This window comes from Zootermopsis nevadensis, unplaced genomic scaffold (assembly GCF_977971745.1).
Source record: "Zootermopsis nevadensis isolate Lab colony 2312 unplaced genomic scaffold, Znev_1.0 Znev_ptg000010l, whole genome shotgun sequence".
Lineage (NCBI taxonomy): Eukaryota > Metazoa > Arthropoda > Insecta > Blattodea > Termopsidae > Zootermopsis > Zootermopsis nevadensis.
This window is the reverse complement of record NW_028259142.1, coordinates 5825430-5844123: the sequence shown is the minus strand read 5'-3', so window position 1 is coordinate 5844123 and position 18694 is coordinate 5825430. Positions and strand designations below refer to the sequence as shown.

The 18694-nt window shown below is 37.5% G+C and overlaps 1 protein-coding gene across 9 annotated transcripts in view; it reads left to right on the top strand.

Annotated features, from left to right (window-relative positions):
- ctrip (E3 ubiquitin-protein ligase ctrip) overlaps positions 1 to 18694 on the top strand; it is a 66124-nt gene that overhangs the window by 25032 nt on the left and 22398 nt on the right. For 6 of the 9 annotated variants that reach the window (XM_087346325.1, XM_087346324.1, XM_087346330.1 and 3 more), the window contains 14 exons: positions 246 to 434; positions 582 to 866; positions 1615 to 1785; positions 2555 to 2767; positions 7689 to 7920; positions 9136 to 9271; positions 9606 to 9786; positions 11754 to 11901; positions 13307 to 13573; positions 14236 to 14407; positions 14652 to 14776; positions 15540 to 15724; positions 16655 to 16849; positions 17901 to 18092. In XM_087346325.1, the coding sequence (XP_087202451.1) occupies positions 246 to 434; positions 582 to 866; positions 1615 to 1785; positions 2555 to 2767; positions 7689 to 7920; positions 9136 to 9271; positions 9606 to 9786; positions 11754 to 11901; positions 13307 to 13573; positions 14236 to 14407; positions 14652 to 14776; positions 15540 to 15724; positions 16655 to 16849; positions 17901 to 18092 (2691 nt within the window). The remainder of the gene's footprint in view (positions 1 to 245; positions 435 to 581; positions 867 to 1614; positions 1786 to 2554; positions 2768 to 7688; positions 7921 to 9135; positions 9272 to 9605; positions 9787 to 11753; positions 11902 to 13306; positions 13574 to 14235; positions 14408 to 14651; positions 14777 to 15539; positions 15725 to 16654; positions 16850 to 17900; positions 18093 to 18694) is intronic. The other 3 variants (XM_087346328.1, XM_087346327.1, XM_087346329.1) reach the window with 2 other exon arrangements.

Genomic DNA, 18694 nt, shown 5'->3' with positions numbered 1-18694 from the left:
TTTGAATTATCTGTTTAGCATAATTATATATAAATTTGGTATGATACATAAATTTTTTTCATGATTGTTTTAAATGCAGATATATCTGTCTTAGATGAAACTGATTGTATCATATGTAGTTAAAAGCATTAATCTCTTTGAATATTTTTTATCATACAGATTTACTTCTGATTGACATCCTCCTCACAAGTGCCTTACCTTTCAGTTCACAGTATTTATTTTCATGGAATTGTTTTTATTCACAGATGAATCATGCTTGTCGAGCACTGACATACATGATGGAAGCACTTCCTCGGTCTTCAGCTGTGGTGGTGGATGCTGTGCCAGTGTTTCTAGAGAAGCTGCAAGTGATTCAGTGCATGGATGTAGCAGAACAGAGTTTAACAGCCCTTGAGATGTTGTCTCGTAGGCACAGCAAGTCTATTCTTCAGGCAGTATGTTTACCTGCATTTCACGATTTTATTTTATGGTTTTTCTTGTATTATGCTAATCAGAATGTTACGATTATTATGCGATATTTACTTCTGTAATTGTATAATTGTTCCAAATTGCTTTGCCTAAAGTATTTATTATTGTTTCAGCGTGGTGTTGCAGCCTGCCTTATGTACCTTGACTTCTTCAGTATCAATGCTCAGCGTGCTGCATTAGCTATCACATCTAATTGTTGCCAGAATCTTCATGCAGATGAATTCCACTTTGTGGCTGATTCGCTGTCGCTTCTGGCAAACCGGCTTCCACAGCAGGATAAGAGAAGTGTTGAGAGCGTGTGTCTTGCCTTCAGTCGGCTTGTAGACAGTTTTCAAAATGACCCCAGTAAACTCCAAGAAATTGCCAGCCCTGTACTGCTGACCAATCTGCAACAACTGGTGTGTAATATCTTCTTTCCTGTTATGTTAAGGCAAGGTGCAATATAAATTTTTAATGTCAAATATTTTTCTTCTTTTTCAGAGTTGTGGCTGTCCTGTGCTTTTTCTTTTTTTCTCAGTTATAAAAATATATTTCCATCTTTTATAATATAGGATATGATTACTTTTGATCAGGATTACAGCAAGTTGTTTATAAATGTTTTGATGAACTTGAAGTTTTCATTGTCATAGTATTACGTAGTTATAAGATACCACAGAACATGAATGTAATAAAACAAAAGAAATTATCAACAAAACTGGGGTGCAGTCAAGTTAGTTACAAAATATTTAGTAAATTCCAGGATTAGTTAATGCAGCAAGTAGCTTCAATGTTACATTTACTATGTTTCCCAAAATTTCCCTAAAATGGTTACGGGCTGTTCCTGCATTTCTGCTGCACTACACAGACTACAAGGAGTGCCATATAAGAATAAATACAAGTTTGAAACTTATAGATTGATATGATTTTCATATGTATTTTGAAATTAATGATGTATTACTACCCTGCACCTAAGACCATCACATAGCAAATTCATGAGACATAAATAGGCTTGAAATGTTAATAATGAGCAATATGAAATGAATTGTTGCATGAAAGATTAATATTAAATATTATTCTACCACGTCCTGTTATTATGGAACAAATAAACATCAGTAATAGTTTGTTTTTGACCCTTTATTGATACAAACTCATTTTTGATGTTATCAGTTGGTTGTGTCTCCACCTGTAATCAGCACTGGGACTTTCATCACTGTTCTGCGAATGTTGTCTGTGATGTGTGCCAATTGTCCTGATCTGGCCTTAACCCTGCTGCGACAAAACATAGCAGAAACTCTGTGCTACCTTCTTACTGGCTCTGGAGATGCTAATATGGATGAGGTATTGTTTTGTGAATACTTGAACTCATTGCTTGTATATATGCTCTATATGGTCGCAGTTTTCCATGTATGTAGAAATTTTACATTTACACTTGACATAATGCAAGGCATGTTTTACTTATGACTTGGAGCCAGCCCAAAATTTTATATGAGCCCCATAGTTTTCTGTGATGGGGTTTAATGAGTAAAAAAATTAATTCACTGTGCTGCCAATGAATGGAATAAATTACCTTCATTAATGTAGGCCTCTCCATAAGTGATGACAGATTCTTGCAAATTCATGGGTACAAAAGAACATTCTGCCAAATGTTGGGACCATAGTTGTCGATTTGTCTAAGAAATTTAACTTCATTGCACAAACCAGGTATTTTAATCACAGACTGCAATGTAGAAACTAATATTTTAAACATGGTTGTGGATGATAAACATGCATATTAATCATGGTACTACCTTGGTCTTATGGCAATTGCATTATCATTCTTCCTGACCTCTGCCCTCATGGTAAGGTGAAGGAATCAGTTTCTATAGTGGAAGGCAGATACCTCTGCTCCCACTGAATAAGGTAACAACAAAAATGTCTGGCTTCAGGTAGTTTTGAATTTTTAAGTTCTACTCAAATTTCGGTAAGGGTACAGGAGGTAGTACTATATTTTCTTTCTTTTGAGTATTTGTTTACAAAGCCTTTACTAATTTTCTGCATTGAAATAACTGAATAGCACTGTAGAATCAGAGCTTCCAATGTTTACAGCTGCCCTTCATTTTGAATGTAGGTTGAGCTGGTACCACGCAGTCCCCAAGAACTATATGAGATAACATGCCTCATTGGTGAATTGATGCCTCGCCTCCCGTCAGATGGGATCTTTACGGTAGATGCTCTTTTGGAGCGCCCAAACAACAATATCCAAGACACAGTGCAATGGCAATGGAGAGATGATCGAGGATTGTGGCACCCGTACAGCACCATTGATTCTCGCATTATTGAGGTATGGAGTCTTCAGTTATCTGAATGTAGTATATATAACATTAGTGGAAATAGTTGTATTGTCAGTGATATAAATTGGTTCAGTCATGGTCAGATGGACATGTTGATCTATTTTTATGATGTTTGGAATAAATAGTATAAATCTAGTCCAGTGCCAGTTATAGTTTAATGGAATATTGTTTGCACGAATTGCGGGATATGAGTAGATGTAGTCTGTAACATTCTGTTTCCTGTAGTTCAATTAATTATCGTTCACATTTATTCTAGAATTTTGTGATTAAGAAACTCAAGTGTTGATTTATACAAATGATTTTCATAAAAATTTAATTATCAACTTGACCTATCTGGAAAGTGAAACATTTTCTAGCATTCATTAACTTTGTCTTGGTTTCATGCCCATATCATATCTTTGGCATGGTTTCAAGGTCAAGCTCTTGGGATCGTGTGGCATGCAGTAGCAAAGAGTGGTTTTTTGTCAAACCATTCTGAATCCAGTGTTTTTCCAATCTGCTGCTGTCCCCATGACATTGATGACGAGACTTTTTGTTTTAATTTGACCTTGGTGCATAAAAATGGTTTGCTAGAAATATGCAGTTTTGTCATTTTTTCTTTCCTCTGTGCATGCACACACGTACACACAAATTGAAAAATGATGCATCATGAATTATGCAGTGAAATGTGGTATTTATTGAGAACATGGTTACAGAATGGATATCACATGTTGCAAGTTCCATTTACAACCATTTGGTCCTTGCTACAGCAAAGAATTCTTTTCAAAGAAGCATAGGTATGCTGAATGTTCTGTCTCAAAACTCTTAATTATAATGTTTCTTCTGAAAAAAGTAAAATTCACAGTTAATTGAATATCCCCTCCTTATACTACTTAATCATTATCTTGCTGGTTAGGTTTGTTGGCATTTTCCAACTTAGATTGCCCTTCAATATTTTGATTGGACGGCCCATAATTTTTCCAATGTGGCTGATACAGTAGTTGGTAGCTGATTTACTCTTTATCTGTTCTACTTATACGGGCTGATCGAAAAGTCTTACAACCCACATTCAAATACAGGGTGAGCACAAATTAACTTTACACTTTTAAATGATACAGAAAACAAATGTGGTGTACTTAGAACTTCACATTTGTACCAGTCAATAGAAAAGCTTTAATAGTTTTGTACAGACCTGACGTAGACTCAGTATGTGTTCCGCAAGTCAGTGTTGCACGGCTGTTACAGACTTTGCTAACTGTAGAGCACACCAACTCCTCTGTTGTATGGTAGCCATTTTCAAAAGTGGTGGCATCTTGCAGAGGCATGCAACTACAATCACCCTGGTCATATGAAACAAAACTTCTAGAGGTCTTCTGTCAACTGGTGTCGGTGTGAAGTTCTAGGTACACTACATTTGTTTTTTGTATTATTTTAAAAGTGTAAAGTTCTTTTGTTCTTACTCTATATTTATTGACAGTTGCATTTTAATACAATCAATTTGGATTAATAAAAACACAGTATTGCTGTGGCTCTGCAGGAGCTCACATGGGTGACGTCATGTTGTAAACTGCTTTATGTAGCTGTTATCTGTTCCATTCTCTGTTAAGACTTATTACAAATGTTTATTGAATTTTTTTATACATATTTTTTGCTGTTTTCCTTTAGTATATATGATTCTTGTTATGTAATGTTATATGAACATGAAATCTACAGTGCAGCTTTCTGTGTTGGCAAATATGCTGTTGCTTTCATATTATGTGCACTGTTGAATGTAAGGTTATTTTGTGCAGGTTCATGTTATGCTTTTGTGGCTGCAGTGAACCATGGTAGAATGGGCACAGCTTATGGGAACTTCATTATATTGAGATCAGTATTGGGCACTGTCAGTTTGTAATTTTTACACATATTGAAAGTGCTGCATAAAATGAGAGCTTTCTTTTAGCACCATCATAGCAGGTGATTATTATTGAAGCATGACTTTTTTCATAACTATTTCCGGTGACTATACTTGCAGCGTTTCTTCCAAAATTATTTGTAACTGTAAAGGTATCATTGATCCACCCTATGTGTCTCTTCATATTTAAGAAGAGAATCTGTTTCTGGATTATATGGCTTGTACCAGAATGTTTGAGAGTTGGAGTTAACGGTCACCTTGAACCCCTCTTCGCTAAGATGTGTGGCCATTCACATATGATGGCCTTACTGCTAATTTTGAAAGCAGAACATGAAGCTGACCACCACTTGTATCTAGTGGCAAGGTTAAGAAAGAGTGGTGATATAACTCCAATATACCATACGTCTTCATGATGTGGTGCTTCATAAGTACCAGCGACAATTGTGAAAACATTAGTATTCTCGCCAGGTTTCTATTGCCTATAGGAACGTAATTTGATACTAATAAAACAGAAATGATCAAAATAAATGAATACACAAGAAGTAAATCACTGTTTTAGTCACTGCCTTCAAGATATTCTTACATGGAATCAAATGTTCAAAATAAAAATAAAACTCACACTATTTATTAAGAACAAATAATTGCATATATTTATATTTGTAACTTTCTTTCATGCATAGTTATTAGCTGAAAAGGTTTGTGCATTTATTTTAAAGAGTATGTGCTTCTACTGTATCTGACCTCTTGTAGCTGATAGCCCTCCCTCTCCAAATTTTAGATGGTGAAAAATGCCCATAACATGAAATCCTCTACCACAGTACAGAAACCACTTAACATCCTATTTCCATCTACACCAGTTCTTTTGGTTGCTTCACATGTCATGTCAGTGGTGCCAGTGGTATAAGTCTTAAGAGTTCAGGACATGATAAATAATTTTTAGAAAGTTCTAACAAATCATGTTCATTAATTTTTTCAAAAATGTATAGAAATGCGATTATACGATATACACATGAACTTAAAGCAGAATTGATAGTTTTGCTAGATTACGGGTGATGTTAAGTATAGGCCACAAAGCATCAATTTTACTTCGGTAATTTTTGGAATTATATCACTTTACCTGCCACCAGCAAATCAGTCATGTTGCTCTTTGACTTGATGCCAGTAACTTTACTATAAACAGGGTAACGGGAGTGATATTTCTATGCTCACTATGGCTGTCTGCATGGTAACCTGACAACAGCAAACTTTGGCTGGAGTGTTGGGAATGTTCCAGAAATATGACATTGTCATTTCAAGGAAGGTAGATATGAAACTTGCTTCTGGTGATGTACGTGTTTAGATGATTAGGTCAGGCATGTGGCTGTACCTGAAGTGCCTTCTGTCGCAATGTAGCAGGTGCTGCTGACACTTAGTGGCTGATGCTCCATTTGCGTTCTGGTGCACATCATAGCAAAGGAGTCTGAAAATTTTTGTTGCGTTTTGCCACTAGGCTAGTGAACGGGACTCAAAAATTATTCTGGGGTTGTGCTTTGTGTTGTCTGTGTTTGGCCCTAATTATGACAAGAAAGTGGAAGTGCATAAACTTCAGTACAGAGCTCCGAGTAAAAAATATGTGTCTGTGAAGTCAGTGGGTCATTAAAGAGTGAAGTAGAAAGGTGGTATGGATTGTCTTCAGAATTATATATCACTTGTTCTCTGTGATGGAAAATCAGTGACATACACAGCCTACATTGCAGTTTTTGTATGTAAGAGTTGGTTTGATTTCAATTTCTTTGTGTTTCACATCTGTCACGCTAAGTTCTATTCAAGGCAGTGCATTTATTCTCAGAAGTTATATATTTAATTATGTTTGGATATTATGAGCACCTGTTAGGAAGAGCATAATTCAAAATTCTATAAATTCTCATTTTATTGAAGTTGCATTGTGTATTTATGGCAGTTTCCCCAAAGCATGTCTCATAAAGAATGCCAAGTGGCAGAAGTATGTGCTCATGCGCAACAGTGGTCATAAGATTTAGCTGCAAGTCACTGCACCAATCTAAATATTTCTGTTGGTAAGGTTAGGGTTATGTAATAATACATTCCTAAAAGCCTAAAGCAGTTTATTTGTGATAATCCAGTTTATTTTGAATACTGTGTTTGATAAATATGCTTTGAGTGCTTACTGTTTCAAGTGTACTCTTCTATGGAAAGAGTGTGTCTAGTGCTGTCAGTGAGGAAGTGTTCTTTGGTTGGGTTCCTGAGCTATTTTTGAATATGTTGAATTATGCTGCTAATTCCTAAGGACATATCATGTATTCTGACACATTTGTCACCAGATGAGATGTTTTTCTCAGGTTGCAGAGCTGGTAGTACTGTGAAAGTGAATTTGACTGGGGATTGATTTTCCTCACCAGTCTTAAAACATCTTCAGAATAATACAGGGGGTCCTGTGACCGTTGGTTTGGCACTGCATTGGCAGCAGAAACACCTAAACAAGGGACTAGCCTTAAAACTATGATGAAAAAAACGTAAAGTAGTCTCTAATGGATCTGGAGGGAACACGCAAAGAAACTGAATATTTTTAACCTAATTTCAGTTGGAAAATTTAATTTTAAAGTGTACCTTATCTAATATGTTAGTAGATAGGTGAGGATATGTTATTGTATTAGTTACTTGTCAAGCAAAGGACTATATTAGGCCATGAGTGAAACAGTTCTGAAGTTATTCATTGTACGATATTGACTATTGGATGTTATGGCGGTAATGGCTTTTCTGGGTCAGAACATATGTAGTCTGTGCAGATTGTATTTTTGCCGATAGTAAAAGGGACAGTAGCACATCTTTTTTAAGACATATAGGCCTTCAGTCTTGAAGACGATGATGAGTTTCTCTAAAAGTCTCCTTTGTCATAAACATGAAAAATACATTCATCCTGTAACAGGGGCTTGTGATTTTCATGTTTATCTTTTGTTCCAACTTAATATGATTTTGACCCTCCAAATAGTATGATTCAACTTGAAAAGTTTCAAATGTTCATACTGTCTATTGGAACACAGGCTGCTCATCAGTCTGGTGAAGATGAGATCAGCCTCTCTACTCAAGGCCGTACATATACTGTAGACTTCCATTCTATGCAGCAAATCAATGAAGATACTGGCACAACAAGACCTGTACAGCGACGACTTAACCCCAGCTCCCTGTCAAGCAACATGGTGGACATGTCTGCTAGTGCCAGCTCTGGCACTGTGAATAATGCCAACGCTAATGATAGTGGCCTCCTGTCAGCAGGTATGACATGTCAGTTTATTTACACTAGCACAGAAATTATCAAACCTGTATTTGTACTGAGGTGTGTTGACAGTGTTCTTTCATTTTTCCATTTTGTAAAGTATTTCTGCATTCCACATGTGTGGTTGTTACTTCCACATTCCCATGTGAAATTAGTTTTCTCCTTTTAGCTGAAATGAGTAGATTATTGGTGAATTAAATGTTCTGAGGAAACATGGCAGAAGTGTATACGAGGTGCGATCGGAAAGTTTCAAGACTGTGCCTATTTTTAAAAAAAGCCCCGTACACTTATCTCAGGTATTAAATTCATCCATCACCCTCGAAGTAGTTCCCCTGGGAGTGAACACAACGATCCCAGCGCCGCTGCCAAGCCTGGAAGCATCCCTGGAAATCTTTCTTTATCAGCCTGTCAAGCACCATCTGCGATTCTGCCTGAATCTCTTCTATCGTCTCAAATCTCCTTCCCTTTAGCTGAATTTTCATCTTTGGGAAGAGGAAGAAGTCACAAGGAGCTAAATCTGGCGAATAAGGAGGGTGCGGGATGACGGCCATGGTGTTTGAGGCCAAAAACTGCCGAACTGCTTCTGGTCCTCAGACAGGAGCCTTGGCACAAACTTGGCTGCGATGCGTCGCATGTGGAGTTCTTCCTTTAGAATCAGCTGACAGGTCCCATAGCCTATCCCAACAATGTTGCACAAGTCGTTGATGGTACGACGTCGATCTTCGTGAATGGCCTGCCGAATCTTCGTAACATTTTCGGGCATTGTGCTCGAAGATGGTCGTCCAGAACACTCGTCATCATCGACAGAGGTTCGGCCATTTTTAAAACGTGAATACCACACAAAAGTTTGTGCACGACCCATTGCGGACTCCCCAAATGCTTGCTTTAGCTTTTCATAGGTTTCTGTAGCCGTTTTGGCGAGTCTTTGGCAAAATTTGATTTGTTCATGAAAATCCGCCATTCCGAAATCGCAGGAGGGTCGGTGTAATGCACTACCAAAACGCCCGTAACTAAGAAACAAATGCTAATTCGATGATGCCGGCTGGCACACTGATTCACTATGAATGTAGGCCGCACCCCCTAGCGGCAGAAGCTTGTACTACATCCGGTTCGCCCTCTATTGACACAGTCTGGAAACTTTCCGATCGCACCTCGTACAAAGGAAAAATATGTTACTGAAATAAAGTTTGTGATCATGTTTTTTATTGCTGCAGGTTCCACCTTGAGTGTAGGGGTAACGGCAATAGCAACTAGTGTGCAGCCATCAGCCCTCATGCCTGCTGGCTCAAATTCGGAAAGTAACCTTAGTTGTAGCAGCAATGCCAGTGGTCGGGCAGCTAGTGGCAATGGGTAAGCAATTTGTTGCAGTTAGGAATGAAACGCAGGATCTTAACTACACAGTGAAGTGTACTTAAATATCTTGTTATGTATCACTTTTAAGTGTCATTAACTAGAACACCTTTTCACTGAAAATAATTCTTTAAGAATACATAAAAGAAACTTTATTCAAAATGTAATATTTTCTTATGTAAAAATATTTTACAATAACGAATATTGGTGTAACGAAATTTCAGGGTAATGCCGTGAAACTACATCCCTGTTTAAAAAAATGTTTGCTTTAACAATTTTTTTTAAAGTACTGTTTAGAACATGTTTCCACTACGTCGTTCATTTTCATTTCCAGCACGCGAGATGCAAGAGTGGCTTGTCTGCGTGAGGAAAGAGGTCTAGCTGCCTCCTTTATTCGGTCACTATTCAGTGTGCTCTATGAAGTTTACAGCTCATCAGCTGGACCAGCTGTGCGCTGCAAATGTCTGCGTGCTCTGTTACGGATGGTTTATTATGCATCAGCAGATCTGCTCAAGGTATGTTAACTAAATTTACTGAGCCAGTCAATCAATAAATGTCTTGCCTTTTATGGAAGCAAAATGTTTATTACCGTGTTCGTAGGAGCTCACCACTGTTTCAGGTGACTCAAGTCCAAGCACTTAGGCTCCATGTATTTAAGGCGCATTTTAATATTATTTTCTCATCTGGGTAATGTTAACAGCTTAACTGTGAATAGCATGACAATGTAGCACCTGTTTTGGGAGAGGTGTATTAGTGGATACTGTTAAATTTCAGAGTTCTACGCTGCAGCAGATTTATTTGCTGTTATTCCCTCACAGTTCTATATATTCTCTTTCCCCCCCCCCCCCCCCAATCAGTTTCTGTTTCTCCCTGAGAGTGAGAGACAGAAAAGAATTAAAATTGTAGTTTTGTGTCCTATTTTAATCTACATTTTTATATTTGTTTAAATCTTGTCAGTCTAATCACAATAAAATTTCTATTAAATATTAAAATATTACTATAATTAACATTTAAATATTTAAAATATATTATTTTAGTTATCAAAGGATGACAAATGATTCTGAATTAAATGATAGCACACATTCTCCAATTATTTTTTTAACTTGTACATTTTTTAAGAATGTTCAACTAAATATTATAATTTTGTCTTGCATTCTGGTGCCATGGTATGAACATGTATGTAGTTACTTTTACATTTACTCCCAGATTACTCGTTCTGAAACTTTGGGTCACCTATGAGGCATGTAGTGGGACTCCTTAAAAAGAAAACATTGATGCCATAACCCTACTTAATTGCTCTTTGCTTCACATTTATGCAAAGTTTATGGCCATTTTGAACTTTTTATATTATGATACAAGCAAAGCAGTAATGTGATGAATGGAAAAACGAGGAATATAAAATATGCTTTTTCAGTTGCTAGGTTTTATTTGACATTTGTTTACTAATTAACTCCCTTGTGTGACAGAAATTTGCTATAGCGGTTACTTTTTTATATTTTCCATTGTAACAGTTGACTTTCTTGTATTTATTTTAGAATTACACAGTAATAAATTATCTGTCAATAATGGTGTTGCTCATTTACCATAGACATTTTTCCATTTAGTTTAGTGAAAGATAGCAGCACCCTCATCAAAGCATCTGTTATTCCCTGCATTAAGAATACTGTAAGTCTGATCTGTTGTAGCCATGCTGTGTTATGCTTTTTAGCGAAAGATAACACGTCTCGTCATTGGCTGCTGTTATTCCGTCGCTTGTGCATTTCAAAGCAACATGCAAAAATCAGGCAATAACCAGTAACTGCTATCATGCTGTAGATATGATGAGTGTGTTGTATGTACATAATATAGGATTTGAGACTTTCGCGACAAGTACAATCTATAAAATCTTCTTGGGCAATCAGCCGCGTTAGCTGGTTACCGTAGTATACCAACGTTTCGGGAACAAACTCTGTACCCATCTTCAGGGTTCTGATGTGACTGGATCCTTGGAAGTCGCCTGTGTAACTGCCTGCTCGGGACCAGTGCTCATGTCTGGACCGAGGCCCAAGGAGCTAGGGGGCGGAGTCAAGCACTCGGTTTGTTTCTGTCTGCTTACTTCCTGGCATTCCCCCAACATTCCTGAGCATGTTCATCACTTGATATTTCACCTTGAGCCGAGCATGGTATCTGGTGACAAACATGCTCAGGAATGTTGGGGGAACGCCAGGAAGTAAGCAGAGCCAAACAAACCGAGTGCTTGACTCCGCCCCCTAGCTCCTTGGGCCTGGGTCCGGATATTTGCACTGGTCCCGAGCAGGCAGTTACACAGGCGACTTCCGAGGATCCAGTCACATCAGAACCCTGAAGATGGGGACAGAGTTTGTTCCCGAAACGTCGGATTACTACGGTGACCAGCTGACGCGGCTGATTGCCCGAGAAGATTTTATTTTATGTACGTAATACTTGACAGTATGAGTATTTGATATATTTTAATTTTCTACAGGAGGTACTGAAGAATCAAGTGGTTTCAAGTCATATTGCAGGAATGATGGCATCTCAGGACCTACGGATTGTTGTTGGTGCCCTACAGATGGCAGAAATTCTTATGCAGAAGTTGCCAGAGGTGTTTGGAGTCCACTTTCGTAGAGAAGGCAAGTTCTCATGTTTGTTCCGTGTTACTGGGTTTGTCTTCTGAATTGTTGGAGTCATATTGCCACAACAGTCTTACAGAATATATGATGTGAAGAGGTTGACCTGGTGAGGGATTTCTTGAACTTCTGTAATCCAGATTCATAACTTCTTTGATGAACAATCCTATTTGCATCAAACATTTTGTGCTGTTTTGTATGTAACTGCAATGTATCCTATTGAAAATTAATAATTTTTTTGACACTGTGGACCAAATAAGGTATTCACAAATGGGTTGAGTGAATGTTCAGTTAGTGTTAATTCATTATGTGTTAAAATTGTTGGTTTCGGGGCCTACTAATTTTTTACAAACATATCGAAAGCTAATGCTGGCTCATAATCTTTTATATTTCAAGTCCTGGCTTCATGAACTTCTCATACAGTTATTATTATTCTAATACCATGTGTAGCTCATACTGTGTTGATAAGTAACTTATTATCCTGCCTTGATTTGTCTCTCACATGACAGGCATGCCTACTCTTCTGATGTGTGAAGTCATGATTTAACAAATACTTACCCATTCAGTTTGTACAGTACACAATTGCTTCAGTTCCATTCTTCTTCTTCTTTTTTCTTCCCCCCCCCCAAAGTAATTTGGCATCAAATAATGTAACTTATGAAGATTTCCGTCTTCTGGGTTGTTGCGCTGTGTAGTCTGGTCGATGTTCACCAACGTTTCAGAGGTCATACTGCCTCCGTCATCAGGGCGGCAGTATGACCTCTGAAACGTTGGTAAACATCGACCAGACTACACAGCGCAACAACCCAAAAGACATAAATCTTCATACTCACCGCTGTGAAAACCTCAAATCTTACAATGTAACTTATCATGGTCAAATTTGAAAATGTGAGGCAATGATTGGGCACTTTTTAAAAAAATGATGCATGTATGCCCCTGCTTTGAGCTAAGTAATTTGTGCGTCTCTGACATTACTGTGATTATAATTTAGAATTGCAAAGATAAAATGTATACATACCTAATGTTAAATTTATTCAGATAAACTTAGTACTCAGCATAAGTGTGGATTTTATTTTATTTTTTCAAAAGAATTCTAGGTATGAAATTGATTTTTGGAACAAGTTGGCATGAAAGCTTTTATGCACATTTATTTAGTTAATGTTTGCTAGATTGAAATATGTTTCAGACAAGAGATGTATTTTTTAATATAGAGTTTTTTATACATATTTTCTTATGACTTCTTTTTAGATAATCACTGTTAAGTACTGAAGTGGATTGAATTAATTTATGTGCCTGTGAAACCCTTAATTGAGATATTCTGCTTACTCATTGTATTCATTATTTTTACTCCCGCTATGAGGTGCTTTTATATTGAGAAAGGAAATGAGCAGCACTTATTTTTCCTTAGGTGTGATGCACCAAATCAAGAAGTTGGCCAGCCCAGACATTCCCCTGGGCATGTCTCCACCAAAAAGCAGTGATTCCAGTACATCAGTTAAGCAACAGGAGCTGAACTGTTCACAGCCAGGCCCATCATCATCAGCTTGTAGCATATCTGTAGCAAGCTCTGGTGGGATAACAACTGGGTTGTCTTCATCTGTCCAAGCTGTGGGGAATGTCAACCAGATAGGAGTTGTGTCACGTAATAGCAGCCCAAATGGCAGCATTGTGTTAGGTAGGTTGCAAGCAAAATGACACTAAACATATGGTTTTTTATGCTGTTTAGTGAAAATGCCACAGGCTGAAAATTAAAAGTAAATGAGAGAATAAATTATGCGCTCACATGTTGCAAAATCTGTGCTTGTAGCACTTCATATGCCCTTAACTTAGTAATTCAGTTAAATTTTTATCCCATATTTGCATGCCACCAGAAGATGGTCAATAATATATGATTAATACTTTGTTGTGTAAACAGTTATAAGTACTTTTATTTTTATCGCCATTGACATTTTTATAAGATACCAACTTTTATTCCAAATAATTGAAATGTGATATATATTGTACTTTCTTAGAATCACTATTTTGGGTCAAATGAAAGCTGCTCTCCACCTCTAACTAACCAACCAACTGAACCCGAAGGTCCATCACAGAATTAACCAAAGCCCTCCACCGGTCCCTGTCCTGGGCCAACAAAATCCAGTCTCCTTCAACTCCTAGCTCTTTCCACCTCATTTGTTTCATTGTATTTACTTATTTATTTTCTTGTTAATATCTTTAGATCATGTTCCTGAGTTGTAAACTTTTGCAAGTAAAAATGTTAAAAGGCTTGTTGGCGATAGGTCTGTAATTGACAGCCTATGCTGTGATGAATTATTGATGTAATAAAATAAGACTCAGTATGTTTGCTTTCACCAGCATCAAATGTTGGTAATAGTGGTAGTGGGCTGGTGTTCACAACTATACCAACTCCAAGCCTTTCTCCAGCCAGCCCCGAGCCCAGGCGATTTACCCAGCAGCCGGACTTAGGAATAGTAGGAGAAGACATCCGGTCACCCAGCCCATCACAGCTGTGAGTCTTCATTTGCTGATCACTGTACATTAAACTGTGGTATCTCACATTCCAATGGTCATATCTCGTCCACGTACAGATGAAACATTTATTACATAAGAAGTCAGATAAGTTACTAATGATGGAGGTAAACCTATGAATTTTGCAAGAATGTGCTTTTAGGTCTAAAAATTATTTGAGGGTTTATACATGTGTAATCATGAACTAGAGTACAGTAATAATTTTTCTGTTGCGTTGTTTCTAGACGCTTGACTGATGTGTTGAAACGGAAACGCACCCCTAAGAGGGCTGTCACTTCAAATCGTAAGACTAGGCAAGACTCTGACAACAGCCTGTCATCATCAGTGATGCAAGATTTCTTCTCCAAAGGTATTTTATTGTAGAATGTGGAGACAAGTGCGTGATTTAAACAGCCAAGGAAGATAGAATGAAGTAGATATTATGAGAGTTTACACCATTTAGGATAAGGGTTATGACTTCTTGTTTTCGAGAGATAAAAATTTTCCCCATAATCAAGAAATAAGTTTATTGTATATTATTATTTATATCACAATTGTAATTAAACTTGTACATATTCAGTAGTGTTGAAAAATTGAAATAGCATGTTTATCTTTGACTCTTACTTCTGGAGGGATCTGCTGCCGTGATGTCTCGATCCACTGGCACAGTAGTGCTACACTGGGCTTATCTGTTGTAGACAATTTTATTAGCATAAATTACATATTTTAGAAGAGTTTTTTGTTTCATAAAGTATTACAGTTACTTGTAAAAAATATGAATTAGGTTAGGTTAGCCATGTAGATTTTATCAGAGATTCTTAAGTTGAAGAACCTACTTAATGGCCTCTTGATACGTATAGTACAGGCCCACAAGTTGTTGGGAACTGCCGTGAAACTTGCTGATGAGGGCAAGCAAGAGAAGGAAAAGGAGGAAGACAATAAAATCAAGGAATATAGGAAGATTAAAGTTAAGATAGGGAATGTGGATTGAAGTTTTCTTCATGGGTAGCCCTAGGGATGGGTGGATCAAAGAAAACAAGAGGTGCAGTACATACATACAGTAGGTAATAAGTAGAATTTTTATTTCGAGTGAAGTGAATGTTGAGTTTTTGGATTGTTTGTGGTGATTTCAGCTACGTCACTAGGCAGCTCTGGACGATCAACACCAACAGGTGCCAGTGGAACCAGCTCAGCCAGATCTCGATTTGCCGGTGCCACGTCAAAAACAACAAGCTTCTTAGCCAGCCTAAATCCTGCTCGCTGGGGAAGAAGCTTGAACAGTGGTGGTTCAGGTCTTACTGACAGGCCTTTCCACAAGGTATTGGTAACTGCGTCTTGATATCATGTTTGTGAATAAAATGCAACTTCAGAAATTGTGTCCACCGTATCATTGTTCATGACAAGAAACCTACACCATGTAGCGTTCATTGGGATAAGCTAATTGTTGCTCAGGTGGTAAAGAAATTCTCCACCTATTTTGGGATCTCAAGTTTCATTCACTGTGCTGTGGGAGGATTTTCTATCTGGATATTTAACTTTCATTTTTATTAGGTTTTACTCAGCAAGGCATGACTTCACTAGTAATTGACAGCTTTCAAAGAAAGTTAAACAAGTTAAATGAAGCTTTTGCAGTGTCCAAAGTTGGTGAAAGACTCGGGTTACAAGCTGTGTCAGGTGGCCGAATGGTTTATTCACCATTCAGCCACCTGACGCAGCTTGTAACCTGAGAGTCTTTCATAAATTAAACAAATTATTTATCATATACTCTGCATTTTAGAAATCTAAAAGATTTTACCTTAATGGTTCAGCTTCGCATTCCTCCACATACGGCATGAAAACACTGTGTCCTTGCTCTTGTTCTACTTGTGGTATACAACACTCCTCTTTGTTGTCATTGGATTTCTGTTTCTATCTCACTTCTGTGTTCGAAAGAAGCTCCTGCACCTGAACTTGACCTATCTGTATTCATGATTAATTTTCTTGGCAAATTGTGTCTTTTTCAGTTTACAATTTGCTGCTAATTTCAATCTCTGTGAAAGTCTCTTCAACCGTTTCAGGTTTTCGTTGTGTATAAATATTGTTGATGGTAGATCCTTTTCTCCTGACTTCTTAGATATGAACTCAAACTGATTATGGTTTCCTAATACGTGATGATTTTACAATGGCTTAAGTTCGTAACAGACAATTTTGAAGTTACATTATCATACTTCATTGTCATTTTCTGAGACTTAATGTAATTTTTTTTAAGGAGTCTTCCATGTCAAAGTCTTCAAGCAATCCAAACCTAACAGCTGGCAACAAAGAAAAGGCTCGAAATTGGGTTCGGGAACAGGCTTCTCGATTTGTAGAAGCCTATTCTGTATCTGAAAGCAATGGCCCACCTCATCCTGCCATGAATGTTCTGTCCAGGCTCACTCAGGCAATACATAAGCTTCAAGAACAGGTAAACATGAATTAATATAGTTTAGTGAAACAAGGAAAATGTGGTAAAGTGTTAAAGAATAATTTATTTCCCATAGATGTGAGTTCATGAACTCATAAAACTAAGGATATTCATATATTTTTCTGTTCAACAAGATCTTGCTATATACAATATTTATTCTGCTTTCGGATAGACCTAGGGGCATTTTCATTGCGTTATCAGTTTCACTGCAGACTCAATTACTGAGAATTTATGTAGTTTGTTAAAGTGCACATTCTGACACGTTCCCATCTGGAAATAACTGAAATACATACTTTTTAACTTTATCTCGAAATGCCTCTAGTTACACACATTACACTCTACAGTTTAGAAATATTAAAGCAGTTAGGGCAATACTTCTTCTTTGTAATTATCATGGGGATAAATAGCATGAAGTAAGATCTTTGTTTTTAAACCTTCTGTTCACCAGCCAAGTGACCCAAAAAAACAGTGAAACAAATGTTCCAAATATCTTTCCCATGATGTGCATTAAAGGGTAAATTGTCATCCAGAGGTGCCATGTGACATTGTTCAATGGTCATCAATTATTTCATCTTCACCTACGTACCTACCTGCCTACCTATGACACTGTCTACCTTGTTTGCTGGAAAAAGAACATTGGCTGAAAATGTCATCAGTGTCATGTGAGAAGTCACAAACTGCATGGTGCGACAACCCATACTCACTGCCATGAAAACCTAAAATCTCAGTACTTGATGAAATGCCAAACTTCGAAACAAGTTCAGAGATAACATGACAGCTGATACAATTATCTCCTCTGGAATAACAGTGCATTCTGCTTCAGTTCTTTCTGTCTTTCGATTTTGCTCTATATTGTCTTGCTTTATATCTCAGTATAGTCCGAACTCCATAGCTTCCAAATATACCAAATGCACATAATTGAAATTAGGAATAATAGATATAAACACTGAATAGTGGAAAACCTTAAATTGAGGAGCAGTAAATGGAGTTTTGCTATTTGTATATTATCTGTAGCAGTAATGATAGAACTAACGCATTACTGCCGTTTCAGCCTACTGAAGGCCTGGAAGCCCTGGAAGAGCTGCGCAGCATAGTAATGGAATCTGATATCTCACCATTTGAAGTAAACCACAGTGGACTGATTCAGGCCATTCTTCAGTATGTCACACAAGCTGACAGTCCAGTCATGGGATCTCGGGATCAACGACTTCGTACTTTTCTTCATGTGTTTTCTGGATGCCCAGTAAGTTTATTTGTATGGGAAAAGTTCTTCGGTGTTGAGTGATTGTGAATATTTCAGTAATATGCCAGTGATTATGGTATGAATTTTTCTGGCTAGGTGGTAATCTAATATACATTTGCAAGTGGTTTGCTTTATGTACATCATTCTGTGTTACATCAGTTACATGATGAAAGACTCTCGGGTTACAAGCCGCGTCAGGTGGCTGAATGGTAAATACAGTGAAACCTCTATCCATCGTTCCCCGAACTATCGTTTTCCCGGATGCATCGTCCGTTTTGTTCGGTCCCAGATACATCCCGTATAAAATAATGTTACATTTTCCCGCTTCTATCGTTCCTCGAACTATCATTTTATCGCATCGATCGTTCAAAAATCTTAGTCCTGGCCCACAACTTTCCCGCAATGATCGTTTCTGAGAAATTATAACGAAATTTACGCGATATTTTTAGAATTTAAAATGCTGGGTTTTGAGATAAATTAATACCGAAAGACGCACAATGTTTTTGGAATACACAGTAGCGGTAACCTGTTATGTCGCCCAGCCAGCACAGATTCTTTTGGACTGAGGGGTCAGCAGTGCAGGGGTGATAGTTGGAGTGAAA